Below are 16343 nucleotides of genomic sequence, written 5' to 3' on the forward strand. Positions count from 1 at the left end.
ATAATTTAGCATGTTGTGCTCTGACTGTTTACATTAAATCCTCAGCGTATGTTTATCATTTGTGATATAGAAATTATAAATAACGCTCACTATCTGTTTCCCCGGTGTCTAATTAATTTCCGCTGTGGTATTCACCTTCATTTTATGAATCTTCAACGTCAGTAATCGGTTCAGTTTCAAAGGTTGTGGTACTGTAAGGCTCCAGTCAGCAATCAGTATGGCAGCTGAGATAAACTGAGAGGATAGTAATTGCACTGGAAAAGGTGTCCTTGTCCTGCCTGCTGTAGATGTGATGTACACTCACCAGTTTGGGCCCAGATCCGGCGGTCTGACGGTGCTGGGTTGCTGATCATAAGATCTACCCGGCTCGCTAGGGACAGAGGGCGCGAGCCCTGGGCGACGTCTGGTGAAGGCAGAGGTGGAGATTGGTCACCGACTTCCCTTTCCAGTGAGTACTTCTCCTCAGTTATCTTCAGGATACTGATGCTGACTGGAGCCTACAGCTACCACACCTTTGAAACTGAGATACTGACGTTGAAGATTCATAAATGAAGGTGAATAACAGGGAAATTATTAGACACAGGGAACAGATAGTACTTTATTTATAATTTATATCACAAATGTAAACATGTGGATTTTAATGTAAACAGTCAGATACACATGTAAAATTATCTCAAGCTTCTGCAGTAGAGCCCCAACAATACTTTCTGAGGCTGATATATGACACATATGTTCCTATAATAGAGTGATGTTGCCATATATCTGACCTACAAGGGACATATTTTATATTGGTATAACATGTTCTGCTACCATATATTTTAATAATATATATTTTTAATTTATATATGCAAGTTTATGAAAACAATATACATAGAAAAGTTCTACATGACATTATTATGTTTTTCTTATTCATTCCATTTTAAAACATATTATAACTTCCACTTCTGGGAAAGCGGCTCTCAGACTTTTGGACCCTGATATATATAATATCAACATGTATTAACAGTCTTGAGATGGAATATATATTTATGTAACACGTCTGTAATAATAGAGCATACATACATGAACATACATATTTGGTATGGGCCTAGATATATATGTCAATTATATGACCTTCTAAATCGGTTTCATATATACAATTTTTAACCTTTGTTTTTATTTTATATGTACACGGGCCCGGCTCTAGGCATGGCGCACGGGGGGTGGGGGATGGGGGGGGGGTATTTCACTTCATCACTATCAGTTGCTTATTTCTGGTTACCAGCCTACTTCACCTCACATCAGTGACTTGACTCTGATGAGACACACGCGGTCTCATCGAGAGACATTCATAGAGGATCCCAGTAACCAGTCTTTAAGTCGGGCAGTTAGTGGCCAGTCAACATCTCTTAATGATCAAAGCAGTCTGCGGGCCTGTGTCCAGACATTTCAATCTAAATCAATAATGTCAACCTGTAGGTGGGACTAGATGAAAAGGCCACCAGATCATCAGAGTCATTAGGAATCATCTTCTTGGGACTTTGAATGTACAAAATGTAATGGCAATCTAATGAATATTTGTCAACTATTTCATTGTGAACCAAAATGGTGGACTGACTAACCGACTTACTGACCATCCAGTCAATTACGGATTCTAAAGCAGGCACAGCATGATTGAAAAGAGCATATTACTGAATTTTTAAGTCACAAACTCAATTCAAAACCACAAGCAAGAGTGTGAGACTGTGAAAGTCAAGTTCCTTTAGTGATGAGTACAACTCCAGCCTGTGGAAGTTGTTGAATATTTCTGTGGCTCTGGAAGAGCTTTTGACTAGTCTGAGAAAATAGTAGTGACAGCTTTGCAACTAGAAAGTCTGTGTTTGACACTATAGATAGAGAATAGATACTTTATTTGTTACCCTAGGGCAAATTCATGAGGTTGTGGGGAGTTGTGGGAAATGTTAGGATCCAGTGTTTTTTGGAGGTTAACCCATGTAGGGACTGAGAGTCAGGATATCTCAGCCTCAACTTTATTGATGCTGATGCTAAATGATGGAGGAGTTTTAAAAAGTGCTTTTACAGTGGCTGAAGCATGTTACAATATTCCCAATTGAAGATCAACAGACCACACGGATCATTCTAGAAGCAGAACTGTGAGGGATCAAGGATCTGTGTAATAACTGATGACTGTTCCATGGTTCCACCACTCTTCTTACCGGCATCACTTCACCAAACACCTCTGCAAAACACACACACACACAGATCAAGCTGCACAAGTGAACTAGAAGAGATGGCAAGACCACTACATGAACTCCACGCTGAGATAGAGATCGCCAACAACATTCGCAAAATGACCCTGAAGAAAGAAGGGGTATCTCAGGAGAGAGAGCTTTAAAAGCTGAGAGAGATGGAGATGGAGAGAAGAAGAAGAGTTGCTCTGGAGGACTTCAGAGGAGCAGGAGAGAAAAAGGAGGAAAGAGATAAAGAAGCTGAGAGTGAGTGAGAAGCAGAAGGAAAGAGTGTGAAGAGGAGAGGAGGAGGAGGAGCCAAAAAGGAGAGGAGGAAGATACTCAAAAGGAGTGGAGAAAGGAAAGCAGGAGAACTGAAGAACAGAGAGCTTCAGTGGAAAAAGGTCATGATGGTGAAGGGGCAGCGCATCATGAGAGCCAGATACCCATCAGTGATCTGAAGAAGGCGCAGCAGAGAGGCGCGAGGAGGCGGAGCTTCGCATGTGCAAACAACACCAGCTCAAATGCCTGACCTCTGTGGTGAAGAGCCAGGAACAGGTCAGGAAAAACTCTGATCAACAATTGGTGGAGAGCAGACGACACACGTGCAGCTCCAGGGCTGAAGGAAAGAGCCTCAGGTCTCAAGCTACACCAAAATCCACCAAGGCCCTGCACTGGCTGCACAAAGAGACTGAAGTCTGGACTCGAAAGAAGCAGGATGAGGATGGCAGGCGAGGAAGAAGGCAGAGGTTCGCAATCTCAGAGAGCTGTATGGACAGAGAGAAGTGCAGCCGCCTCTTGTCGGAGCAGATTGATGGTTACTGCATGTCCAGGAACCGCATCCTCAAGCAATCCATGTCCTGAATGGAACCCATCCTCCCCTTCCTCCCTCCCTCCTCCCCTCCCTCACCCCCCCCCTTTCTTTTCCCCTATCTACTCCTGAGACACAGTAACTTCAGTCATGTGACCTGCTTTAAATAAATTGTGTTGACACATGTGAGTTGTAATTGAAGTTGAATGTGGCCTGTATTGTGTATTAATGAACAACACACCCTGAGTCACCAGTTCATTAGCTACACTGAGTCAACGAAATGCTGATCTAAAACAGTGGTATAACCTCAGTGAACATTGTGGTCGAAACTGTTTTGGAGATGAGCTAATTTAACTTTTGGGGTGTTGTTGATCTGTATTGTGTTATACTGACAGTTTGTAATATCTACTGCTCTCATTGATATGAATGGGAGCAGCGATGGTGCCAAAAATGGAAACAAAAAACTAAATCTATTGCACAAATTGTTCAACATGTTTCACTCACCAAACGTTGAGCTGAAATGTTTGATTTTTGTCTTCCATGGTGGCCACAGTGTTTCCAGCTCATAGACAGATGGATTGTTGTGTTTAACAACATTGTCACTGTGAGGCCACCCAAAATGAAAAAAAAAACCTCATACCACACTGTTTACCATTGTCCTCCATATTTTCTCTGTAGTTTAGTGTGTTAGCCTCCTGATAGTTGCTTTATTAAGGGGTCAAAGTCCATTTGACCCCTTAATCATAAACGCACCACATTCAAATAATCACAGTTTTATTTATATCTGATTGGCTGGTCTGGTCAGATAAAAACTGGATACAGTGAGGAGAGCAGTTGTTCTCTATCATTTCACTTCATCATACTCAGTTGCTTATTCTGTGGTTACCAGCCTACTTCACTCAGTGGCTCGACTCTGATGAAAACAGCTGGTTTTTAAGTATTAGTGTGCGTGTACATATAAAATAAAAACAAAGGTAAAAATTGTATATGAAACCGATTAGAAGGTCATATATTGACATATATATCTAGCCCATACAAATATGTATGTTCATGTATGTATGCTTATATTACAGACATGTTACATAAATATATATCCATCTCAAAGACTGTTAATACATGTTGATATTATATATATCAGGGTCCAAAAGTCTGAGACCGCTTTCCCAGAAGTGGAAGTTAAATATGTTTAAAATGGAATGAATAAGAAAAACATAATATAGTCATGTAGAACTTTTCTATGTATATTGTTTTCATAAACTTGCATATATAAATTAAATATATATTATTAAAATATATGGTAGCAACATGTTATACCATATAAAATATGTCCCCTTGTAGGTCAGATATATGGCAACATCACTCTTGATATAGGAACATATGTGTCATATATCAGCCTCAGAAAGTATTGTTGGGGCTCTACTACCAGAAGCTTGAGATAATTTACATGTGTAGTCTGACTGTTTACATTAAATCCACATGTTTACATTTGTGATATAAATTATAAATAAAGTACTATCTGTTCCCGTGTCTAATCATTTCCCTGTTATTCACCTTCATTTATGAATCTTCAACGTCAGTATCTCAGTTTCAAAGGTGTGGTACTGTAGGCTCCAGTCAGCATCAGTATCCTGAAGATAAACTGAGGAGAAGTACTCACCTGGAAAGGGAAGTCGGTGACAATCTCCACCTCTGCCTTCACCCAGACGTCGCCCAGGGCTCCGCCCCTCTCCCACACCGGGTAGATCTTATGATCAGCAACCAGCACCGTCAGACCGCCGGATCTGGGCCCAAACTGGTGAGTGTACATCACCATCTACAGCAGGCAGACAGAGGAAACCTTTCACATTAGGCTTTGAAATAGAAATCTTTTCTAAATTAAAACTAAACATCACCGAACACAAACTATTTGTCAGACTGTAAGTATATTACTGCGAAACTGGAGGAAGAATAAGATTTGGACTCACCTTGCAAGGATGTGAACTGTTGGTGGGTTCGAGGAGAGGACTTTGGAAAGCGGCCCAGTCAGCCGTGAGCTCACCATCAGGAGCAGTCACATATAGGAAGTGACCTGCATTAATAATAACGATATGCTTTCAATACAAAAAGGCACTGACGATATTTTACAGTCACTGAAACACTGAAGACATTAAGAATGAAACAACAACAGCTCGGTTTCAACAATGAGAAAACTGCCCTGGTACCTGAGGCAGTGTTGTTGGAGTGATCCCTGCCTGGTCCTATCAGAGGACCTGTGATGGAGAGCTTCTGCTGACTCGTCCACACCCATTTCAGTGGTGACAGTGACCTCAGGTCCCAGTCACACAGGCCTCCCTCAAAGTCACAGAGCCGATACCCGTTTGGAGCTGTTGTGGGAACAGAGGTGGGTTTTTGAGACCGTCCCCACCAGATGAACAACAAGCACTGCTCAGTTAAAGGACAAGGGATGTATCGTCAGAAATGGAACACTATATTCATAATTATGTTTTCATTAGTGTATAATAATATAATGTGTTTTCGTTAGCTTAGAATGAACCCTTCATATTTACATAGGGAGGAGTTCCTCTTCCAGCTTCCTCCTCAACAGTTTGATGTGGCTGAGCCTCTTGTGCACACTAAAGTCTTACACTGTCAGAGTCTTTTGTCAGTTTGTTTTGTGAGGCATTTCTACTGTTTATCATTTACTGAACGGTGCCAGGTGGAGGCTTTCTGCTGTAACAACTCAGGTGATGTTTGATTTCTCACCGCAGTTCTCCTCATCCGTCCCGTCGCCACAGTCGTCGCTGCCGTCACAGACCTGCCTCTGCTCCACGCAGCCCTCGCGCCTGCACTCCAGCATCCCAGCTGAACACTCGGCAGGGAGTGGCACTGATGACGTAAAGAGAGGAAATACAATAACATCAAAACAGTCATCATGATTATGAACACGGCTGTGGAGTTTTAATTGATCAATTTTAATGACTGATTAATTTATTATAGAAGGCAGGGCCGGCACATGAATGGGGACATTTTGAGGGACTCACAAGGCAGCGCGCAGTCTAAAAACTCCAGTTGGTCAATGGCCACATCTCCTTGTTGCCCCTTGGAGCGCTGTGAGTAAAGATGGACTTGGAAGGCTGTGGCAATACGGCCCAGGAAGATGGTGGCTTCCCTCCAGCCACGGACACTAGTGGCCTCAGGACGCCACACTAGGGCCTCTTGAGAATTCCTTTGAAGGACCGATGCCCACAAGGGTGTGGAGCCCAGACCCGTGTGACCTGCAGGTAACGACACAAAAGGGTTCAAAGATATACCACAGCAATGATCAGATATGAGAAATAATTACAGAAATAAAAAAACAGAAATTACAAACAGAAACATGTAAAAAACCAAAACCAAAAATACATGCAAATACTGCTGGTAAAAGTTGTCCAAAATAAAATGAAATCCTGTCTTCAACATTGTTCCAGGACAGGTGATTAAAAGTAAGACCTGTCATTAACGGTTGTTACCTGAGTCCCACAGGAAATATCTGAGACGAAGACGACAGGTTGGTGAAGACTGTCTCATCTCCGGAGAGATTAAAAGTGCAGTATTGAGAGACTCTGACGTCACTGCGCTCACTCCCATAAACCAACCTGTGTGATGGGAAATATCAATATTATATATCTGTTATTCACATCATGGTTTAGTCCAGGGTGTTCATCCGTTTGATCCAGTCTTATCTCTTCTTACCACCACTGTATATGATGATTTTTTTCAGGTATTCTGGCATTGACAGTTTTAACATTGCTCTTATCATAATTATCATTTTAACAAAGGATTAAAAACTACTTCCTCTAATGTGAACGTGGCGGCTTGTAGTGATGAACCCAGAGACTTATCACCAACTCTGCAGCTCTACAGAGCTTTTCAGCCTCTTTTGCTCAAATGTTTTGAGCTGAATCAAGTTTTAAACTCAAGACTAAATTGTTGATAGGGCAAAATACTTTACAAGCAACTGCTTATTTGCATGTAGCAACTCTGGCATTCACCTGTTACTGTCTACCTGATGAATGCAAGTCCAGTATTCGCTCGCTTTTAGCTCAGCTCCTGAGGGCCGTATCTGGCTCTTTAGCTGCTGAACGCTCCACTATGTTCACCAGCTGCTCTCTAACCGTGTCTGATGCGTGTAAAGTGGCATTTTAGAGCTGTTGTTGAGAAAAAAAATAATAAAAAATTTAAAAAAAAAACAGCTGTCTGCTGCTGGACTGAATCAGAGCAGTAAAGTTGGTGAGACTGAAAGCAAACGATGAGTTAAAGTAAAACCTAAAGCTCCATAGAGCTGAGGGGAACTGCAGAGTCGTCTGATATCTGTCTGTGGGCTTGTCACCATGGCAACAGCTTTCAAATACACTGTGTGTCAACAATTGATTAGCTGTTAATATAAAAACACTGATCACAGCATTTTAAATAATATTAATGGCACATTTTACAATAAAGCAAAAATGTGAATGTGCATATAAGTTACACAACTCAGTTTACACATATACGCTGCATCACAACCTGTATTTGATTTTGTAGTTATGTTAGTTACAGTTCATCCTTTATATAAGCAGGAAGATCATAAACACTTTTCAAGACCGACATGTGCAAAAGAAAACATAGCCAGTATACAACACAAAAACACATCTAACACACATAACATGCTATTAGTTTCACACTGCGGAAAACAATTACATTTGGAATATCTCAGTATATGTTTTCATTGGCATAGGAGATTTATTCCTTTTTCATAATCCATCATTTGATTTTTTAATTAAGAAAGGACAGATTTTAAACAATAATAAACATTAATACTCCCTAGACTCTCTTTTTGCCACGTGTTACAATCTAACATCACAGGAAGACGAGCTGAACCTGTTCAACACTCGTCCTCCTGTGAAATGACGGTTCTGCTGTGAGTGTAACTGCTGCACAGAGATCACTGTGGTTATGGCTGAAGTCACAGCTGCAGAGAAATTACTGGCTGTTGAAGCTGGCTGTGAAAATCAGCCCAAGACGTGTTAATTACACACTTCATCAGCACATTTCATGTTTACATGGTGATTTCATTAGGAGCCTACTGCATACTGCTGCTGCTGCTGCTGCTGCTGTGTAAAGCATAAAAGAATCAAAAACTCATAGGCAGATATACCTGAAAATCTGACAATACTGTTGTTTGTACGAAATACTTTCTCCATTCCTTTACCACACTGGAGTTTGGGATTTCTGTGCACTATATTCAGTGATATTCAGCACTGTTTGGTTCCCAACTTAGCAGCTTTGATTCATAATTCAAAGGTAATTACTGGGACAGAAACACACACGCATTATCTCACTGCTGTTTTAGTCTCTTTAATTATCTCTGAAGCTGATTACTAAAATATGACTATTATAATGAAAGAATAGAATGAAATAGGAAATCATCTTTTATAGGGCTGCACAATATGACCAAGTGTAATATCCAAATTGCAGCAACTTGCACTGCAATTATTTTTGATCAAGGTAAAATGTGTCACAACATTGCTGTGCATTGTTACCATCATAAGCATGAGGAGCCTTATTGTAACTCATTAATAAATGTGGATGGGTTTAACACTTTACAATAAGACTCCCTTAATAGTAATAGTTATAAATGGTAGTAACTCATTAGTAAGATTAATGAGTTGCAAGCATTAACTCCATCTTGCCAAATAGAGAGCCTGCATCAATGTATGGAAACTGTGTTATAACTTGTTTATAATTGTTTATGTATGATTCATAAAATGTTAACAACCAAATGAATAACCTAATTATAAACCATTTAGAAATCCTTTATAAGGGTTGTCTTATTGTAAAGTGACACCCTTTTTGCTCATTGTACTGATGCACTCTACTGGTATGAAGGAGATACTGTATAACATGCAACAGCAAACAAAAGCACTTGATACTCTACGAGACACCTGTGGCTTATATGAGGACAAAAAAGAAAAGATGTAAGTATCAAACTGTACCTATCGCTGTGCCGGTGGTGTAGTCAGAGGACGGCCCGCTGTTGGACCGCATGTCTCCTCCCTGATGTCTATGCCAGCTGTACGCTGAGGTGAAGGACTGGTCAGTCCATCCACACAGTCCTGCATCCTCAAAGTCGCACTCGAACCCTTTTCCTCTGTAGCCTTGAGAGGTGGAGAAGAAGTAATAGTTAGCTGTTGCACTGTGTTAGTGAAATACTGCATGCAGATCCAAACAAGGAAGGTTTCTACAGACTAATAACTAATCATATTCAGTGAACTTCCATGTCTTCTGCTAATAATACAAGCAATATTTTCACATTTTTGAATGACTCACACATTTTAATTAAAATCAGATATAAAAACTGAAAAGGTCTATAGATCAGGTGTGGATATGCTGTCCTCTCTGTATGCAAAGAGGAGAATAAGATACTATCAGTTCAGAGGAAAAACATTCTAATACTTACCACAGTTTTCCTCATCGCTGCAGTCAGTACAGTCACACACAAAGTCACACTTCTTTTCAGGAGCCTGGCAAATATGAGCCTGAGCCTCAGCAGCTATGTGGTGGGACGACACATCAGAGGACAGTGTTACTTCTTCAACTTTATTCAAACTAATGCAGAATGGGGCGTCGAGGGGCTCAGTTGGTTGAGCATCCGCCCCGTATGCAGAGGCTAAGGTCCTCGCTGCAGTCGGCCCCGGTTCGAGTCCTGCATCGGACGGCCCTTTGCTGCATGTCATTCTCCCTCTCTCTGCCTCCCCATTTCCTGTCTCTCTACTGTCCTGTCAATAAAGGCATAAAAAGCCCCAAAAAAATAATTTAAAAAAACTAATGCAGAATATTAAAACTAATAACTGAAGCATCAAGTGAGTGATTCAACTCAACTGCTCCTTCAACTTCATAAATTTTTACAGCACAGTAGTTTCATGACCCTATTAACAACTTATCTAATTTTGTAAAACTGTAAAAAATTTTCACTCAAGGTCCACTTGCTGACATGTTCGGAAGTTTTTGATCATATCACATAGTCTTCGTCAGCAGGTGAAGGTTTGCTAACTTGTCATGGAAATGTTATTTTCAGTGTTTCCATTATTCTGACCACTTTTCTTCACCCATGCTTTTTGAAGGCTAATCTCAGAACGGTCCATATTAAAATAAAAAAAAACAAAAATGAACAAATGGAAGCATCATCGGCTGATGAAGCCTGAGTGATAAGGCTGAAAGCAAGTGAGGACCTGTAAATGGGGATTGCTGTTAACTGCTGTTTCCAAGGTGAAGAGTGAACTGACAACCTGAAGATTTAAACCAACATTAAGGAGTAGTCCTAAAGGTCCGAACATCTTCACTTCCGTGATTACTGAACATATTCGATCTGCTGATGAAGACTGTGTGATACTGTCAAAAACAAGTAAGTGGACCTTTAGTGGAGACTTTTTGTCAACTATTGTATGCAAGGTCAAGAATGAGCTATCAACCTCATCTCAGCTAATGCTCTGACTTTAAGATCCAAATATAGACAGTATCATACATCAGACAGATGTAAAACAAACAAAGAAAGTGGAGGAAAAGTATCTGCTGTAGTCACCCAAAATGGAAATACTTCAAGTATCAGAACAGTACAAGTACTTTTACTTCAAGATTTTCCATCTGCCTCTGCTTGAAGGCAGTGTAAAATCTCAGATGACTCAGCTCCAAACTCTCTTATCAGGACTCATTACTGGCAACGATTTACAGGCCAACTAATGCCAACAGGCTCAAAGGGCAGAGAGAAGTAATGGGGTTAATGCCAGCAATATCTCTCCATCCAAAGGTCTATGATTAAGACTCAAGACTTTGTGCTTCAGTGACCTGACAGCTGGAAACCAGACATGACACCGAGCAGAAAAACTTGCATCAATGCATTGCACTGTGCGAAAATGTTCAGTTACACACGCACAGCATGATATAATACATGTAGCTGTAATGTGAGTTTGTTTCAGTTGTTTCTTTTTTAATATGAATAAAAAGTGAATGTGAGGAAAAATAATTAAATAACAATAATCTGATCTTTTTATTTCTAAATCTTCTTTGTTTTGTTTCTAAATCTTCTTTGTTTTGTTTCTAAATTTTCTTTGTTCAAGGAGACAAGTGACCTGTCATATTAAGACATAGCCAAACAAGACGAACACAGATTTGTTATTAGTTGAAATATTTCCCTTTCCATTTCCTAATGGATCATCATTATTGCTTTGGTAATATGCTTTCATTTTTTTACACATGTACTGTAATTCTATAATTACGTTTGTATATGATTCTCTTTTATTTATTTTTTTGCTCTCGGTTTTCTGTCATTTTGATTTCTAAACATAAAGGTCGACACACACGTTTTAAAGTCCTCCACACTCTCATGGTGGAGAAATAGGCTTATACAAAAACATGAAACAGTTATTCATTCGTATATAAACTTATGTATCGCTGGTTGACATGTCATTAAATGTATATAGTGAGTCAATATTTACTGTAATCAGCTCATATGCCCCCCACATGCAGGTTTTAATAGGAGAATGTAACAGGCTGCTTAAACCCTCAGAAAGAAGACAGGACATTACCTCAATGACCTCAACAGCTGCTACAGCCACACGTCTCAGTGACTGAGGTGAAACTGAACGGCACCAAGAGAAAAACTGTCCATTTTTCTATTGTTTGGGGCTTGAACGTGAGAGTAGATTATTGAGAGTGAAAACAGTAGTTTAAATAGTTGAAAGCTCCCAAAAAAATATGGTAAGACCAAGGCTCAAGGCTTTTGTCTAATTTTTGTGACATGAAATCTGAAGCCTTAAGTAACTTTTCAAAACTATGTTGTGTATGTTCTATTTCTAAATTCTGCCAGCAGTTATTTCTACATGTGTAGAGTGTGGAGTGAATGTGCTCTCACCCCAGTGCAGACTCAGCAGCAGAATGAGGGCTGAGCTCCTCCAGTGTAACATCTTTTTTCCTCTTCTTCCACCAGATCAGTCTGAAGGTTTGAACGCAACCCGGAGAGTCTTTACCAGTCGACTCTGACCTCCCCTCGCTCTCTGAGAGATAACGGCTGAACTTTACATTCACCCAGCACGCAGCTGCAACCCAACACCATAAAACAATTTCCTCCAGATGACAGTTTTCCACAGTGCACATCCGAGTATTGCACAATAAACTGAAGTGGACACAGTTGGCAACAGATGTGCAGAGCAATTTAGATGCAAACTGTGGTGCACGTACACAAAAACAAAAGTAACATTATCATTGTGTGAGATCGTTGACTTTGAGCTTCACCAGAGGAGCTGCAGGTGTGTGTTTTAGATGTCTCATGCCATATTGGCAGAATTGGAAATTGCTATTCTCACTTACAAGCATTTACACATTATTCCAACACGGTTACACCTGTTCCTAGTCTTCAGATAAACACAAGTTAACCTTTTTAGTTTAACCTTGTTTGTGTATTTTCGGTGGTTTATTAACAGGTGACACAAGATACCAACTATGTATAGCTCCTTTTTAATCAGCTGAATACTGTGTTAGTGTTAATGTGAAGTTATGACAGTGATGGTGTATTTGCAGCCATCTTCTTCAGTTCTTTTTGTCAAGATGGAGATGAACATCTGAACAACTTATCGACACCACATATAAATAACTGAATTAAATTTAACTACACGTGTTTTTTTTTCAAATCCTGTTTCAGATGACGAGGTCAGTGTGATCAAAATAATCTCTTGGGATCAGTCAAGAGGAAATATGTGTTTAGCCTAGCGTAGCATTAAGGCAGATCAGACAGAAACTGGTAGCCTAGCTCCAGAAAACATGACAAAAGCACCTCAACTGATTTTTGGATATATCTGTAACTAGCTTGCCAGCACATTTTTCACTTTCCTAAAGGTAAGGCAGGCTGAAGTAAAATGTCCTCAGCTCTACAGAGCATTTCAGTGTTTTTAGCTAATTGTTTTGGTTTTATGTTTTTTATGTTTATGTTTTATGGTTTCATGTTTCCTACCTCCCAATGGCATTAATTCCTGGTTTCAGAAAAAACTCAGCTAAAGAAACTGTTCACTAACTGCCCAGCAGCAAACAACTGACAGAGTTTGAGTAGCTGGGGAACATAGTGAAGCTTTTAGCAGTGGAAGAGACATATTTCTTGTGGGAGTCAGTGGAGCTCAAACTAGACCTAAAAGGAGTGAATATTGGACCTACATTTATCGGGAAGCTAGAGGTATGACTCCAAATGAATGTTAATGCAGCTCCGCATCTGCTGGCAATGGTTTCTTAACATATTCTCCAACAACTTTGTAAGGTGAAAACAATGACAATGTTGTGTTTACAGCTCATTATGAGGCCCCCAAGGGTCCAACAACAATCAGCTAATACAGGTTCACTATCAAGATTTAGAGCTTATTTTGTATCCACTCACATAAATCACAGATTATTATTCTATATTAGTCTATACTGTATGATCATATCAAAATACTTAACCACACTGGTACTGGTGCTTTTATCACTAAATTAAGGCCAAGACATGAATCAGCATTTTACAGCTCAATAGCTGAGTTCCTTATCTCACCTGTGTCCTGCTGCTGCTGGCCTCAGGTGTGATAAGGAACAATGGGGAGTGTTTTAATTTTTCTGTTCTGGAACAGGACAGTAACAGTAGGAACACAGTATGCACGAAGCTTATAGGCAGATCAAAGGGAAACATTTATGAAACACACATCACAACAAAGCATCAAAGGTTCACTTTTCAACATGTTGTGGTGATTGGGTCAACCCTGAGACATACGACTCTAAAACAAGTCAGTCTGGAAGTGTATGTCTCCACTCATTTATTTTATAATTAAACCTATTTGTCTGGTTTCACTATGATTAGCATGTATTTGTTTTATACACACACAGAGTAAAAATGTGAAAAACAACTTTTTTTTTTTTTTACCATTCACTTACTCAAATTGTAACTTCAGAATAAGCCCAGAAAAGGCTCATCAGGCTTGTCGCTGTGTGTCAGTCTTAGTCTAAGAGAACTGGTGTGATTTCAAAAAGCTCCGTGTTGAACTCTGCATGGTTTTTAATGTCATGTTCTTCCTTCTCATGAGGGGTTACAGATAAGTACTATGTCAGTCCAGGAGAAAGAGTGCCCACCAGAGGCTGGTCTCAGTTCAGTACCCTTCATTGTCCCAGGTCACGTCGTAGCCTGGATACCGAGCCTTTAGTTTCTCAGTTGTTACTGCGTGGTTTGCTCTTCCAAAGCCCTGGAATAAATAGTACAAAATCAATGTTTTGTTACAATGAGAAAACAATATTTGATTTAAGCTAAAAAAAAAAATCAATATTTTTGTATTTACATTGAATTGAACTGTGATAACTCATAGTAGTCAGACAACTCTCCAGATTTAACAAACCTTTTAGCCTCTTTTAGTTCATAATTTTGTTTTTTGGGGACAATTACTGTATGTAAAGTTATGGTAATTAATTGATTAAGGGTTTTTCTGCAGGATTCTCTCACCATGGAGTATCCGTAGACGTGGATCTTCTTGGCCTGGGCATCATGTTTGATCCTCCCTCCTCCGATACACTCACAGTCCAGGTGGCCGTCTTTTTCCAGCTCCTCTGAAACTTTGTCATAGATATCAGCTACAAGAAAAGGTACAAGACAGGTGAGCAATGCATTAAAACCGTGTTTTCTGATATGTTTCACCTCTAAATATCATTTATAACAACAAAAAAAACACAGTATGTTCAGCATCTATAATTTGGGTTATGATAGGGGAGTAGTCTGAACCAACAATTTTGGCATCAATTGCATATTTTCATAATTAACAACTGTGACATGGATTTTGGCTGAAGCACAATATTTGTTTGTAATAAACTTGTGACTGAAGCCACGGGTGTTTGAGTTGCCAACTGTCCATTGAATATGTTTATTAATAATCACAAATGGCTGCTTGTTGTGTAGATGTGCTGCCTCCATCTGGTGTTTATGACGAGAACGATGACTTGTTGGACAAACCTGCATGTTCTGTGCCCAGGAAGAAATGAATACACTTAGAATATACAATACAGTTATTTGTACCATATGTAGTGAGGATGTGTATTGCATGTCAGTGTTGTCCAGCAGAAGGCAGCATAGATCAGCCAATACACACTTTCATTTCTAACGCACACATAAAAAGGAAATACACAATATCTTTTATATTTCACTTTATTTACTTGTTTGATTGAATTTAGGCATTTGGAATCTTCCATTTTCAAGTTTCTGCAATTTGTTTTCCTAAGATGGTGTTTATTGCATACAATTTCATATTTTCAACAATGTCATTTAATGTCAAATGTCATATTTTGGCTTCCTCTTACTGGAAACAACCAGCAGAACTCTACACCAGAGCAACTGCCCAATTCCTCAAAATATTCCTTTTACATTTTTCCACACCTACCCATGACAGTGTGTTGTTATTAAAGGCATAACCTGTAACTTAAACTCACAAAGCACAACACTCAAAAGTGTTTGAGATGCTGATTCGACTATATGTTTATTTAGGAAGATGTAAATTATCTTCAGAGTTTTCTATATAATTTATCCGTAGAGTAGGGCTGACTGAATATTAGAAATACCTCTCACTATAACATAATACAATTCAAAAGCAAACAATCTACGGATCCCATCGAGTGACAATAAAGTTGCGTCCACGTCTTTCTTATACAGATTCAATAAAAACGGACCACAATAACCTTGCTGAACGTCGGTTTTACTGCAGGGCCGTTATATTAGACTGCATCATCTGTAGCTAAGTGAACCTAATGAACTGGTAAAGGAGTGTGTAGGTCTCATGTTCTGTGGTGATGAACCTCTGTTGGTCCTCTGGGTTCAGTGCTCCTGACTCACCGTGGTACTCAGCCCAGCCGTATCCTCGGACTATATCTATCTCCGAGTCGTCTCCCTCCTCTCTGCTGTGGACTCGTATCAGGACGTACTTAAACACGCCTGACGGGTCGATGTCTGCCTGCGGTATGTTGGCCATTAGAGCAGCAGCTTTCGTCTGGGTGCACATCTCTAAACTTCCCAGCAGCCACAGCAGCAAACCGGAAACAAACAAAAAGCCCGTATTTTCTCAATAAACTCTGTTTCTGTCTCTTGGGAAACCTGAACACCTCGGTAGGTCGTTTATAATGTGAGCTAGATGTAAATAAAGAAACATATGCACATGAGAGAGAGCGGTTCCTCAACTGTCACGCCTGTTCCGTCATGCAACAATAACATGAACACTACCGGTCAAAACCTTCAAAATAAAAGGCTTATATTAAACAGAGGCTTTTGTGTTCCCCTTAGCCAG

At 39.8% G+C, this 16343-nt stretch overlaps 2 protein-coding genes across 2 annotated transcripts in view; both read right to left on the reverse strand.

The window, feature by feature from the left end:
* The window catches only part of mamdc4 (MAM domain containing 4), a 39119-nt gene extending 28994 nt beyond the window's left edge, over positions 1 to 10125 (reverse strand). Inside the window, exons 1-9 of the mRNA XM_022768033.1 lie at positions 10122 to 10125; positions 9473 to 9565; positions 9009 to 9170; positions 6507 to 6632; positions 6039 to 6272; positions 5761 to 5883; positions 5220 to 5381; positions 4983 to 5086; positions 4676 to 4831 (exon numbers count right to left, since the gene is read on the reverse strand). Coding sequence (XP_022623754.1) covers positions 4676 to 4831; positions 4983 to 5086; positions 5220 to 5381; positions 5761 to 5883; positions 6039 to 6272; positions 6507 to 6632; positions 9009 to 9170; positions 9473 to 9565; positions 10122 to 10125 — 1164 coding nt within the window. The remainder of the gene's footprint in view (positions 1 to 4675; positions 4832 to 4982; positions 5087 to 5219; positions 5382 to 5760; positions 5884 to 6038; positions 6273 to 6506; positions 6633 to 9008; positions 9171 to 9472; positions 9566 to 10121) is intronic.
* A 3799-nt stretch (positions 10126 to 13924) lies between these two features.
* phpt1 (phosphohistidine phosphatase 1) lies at positions 13925 to 16248 on the reverse strand. The gene is made up of 3 exons (XM_022768014.1): positions 15896 to 16248; positions 14519 to 14646; positions 13925 to 14264 (listed from the first exon to the last, which is right to left on the reverse strand). Exons 1-3 carry the CDS (start codon positions 16059 to 16061, stop codon positions 14172 to 14174), a joined length of 387 nt encoding a protein of 128 aa, XP_022623735.1. The 5' UTR covers positions 16062 to 16248; the 3' UTR covers positions 13925 to 14171.
* Positions 16249 to 16343: the final 95 nt, after the last annotated feature.

This window comes from Seriola dumerili, unplaced genomic scaffold, assembly GCF_002260705.1.
Source record: "Seriola dumerili isolate Sdu_G_001 unplaced genomic scaffold, Sdu_1.0 BDQW01001387.1, whole genome shotgun sequence".
Classification (NCBI taxonomy): Eukaryota; Metazoa; Chordata; class Actinopteri; order Carangiformes; family Carangidae; genus Seriola; species Seriola dumerili.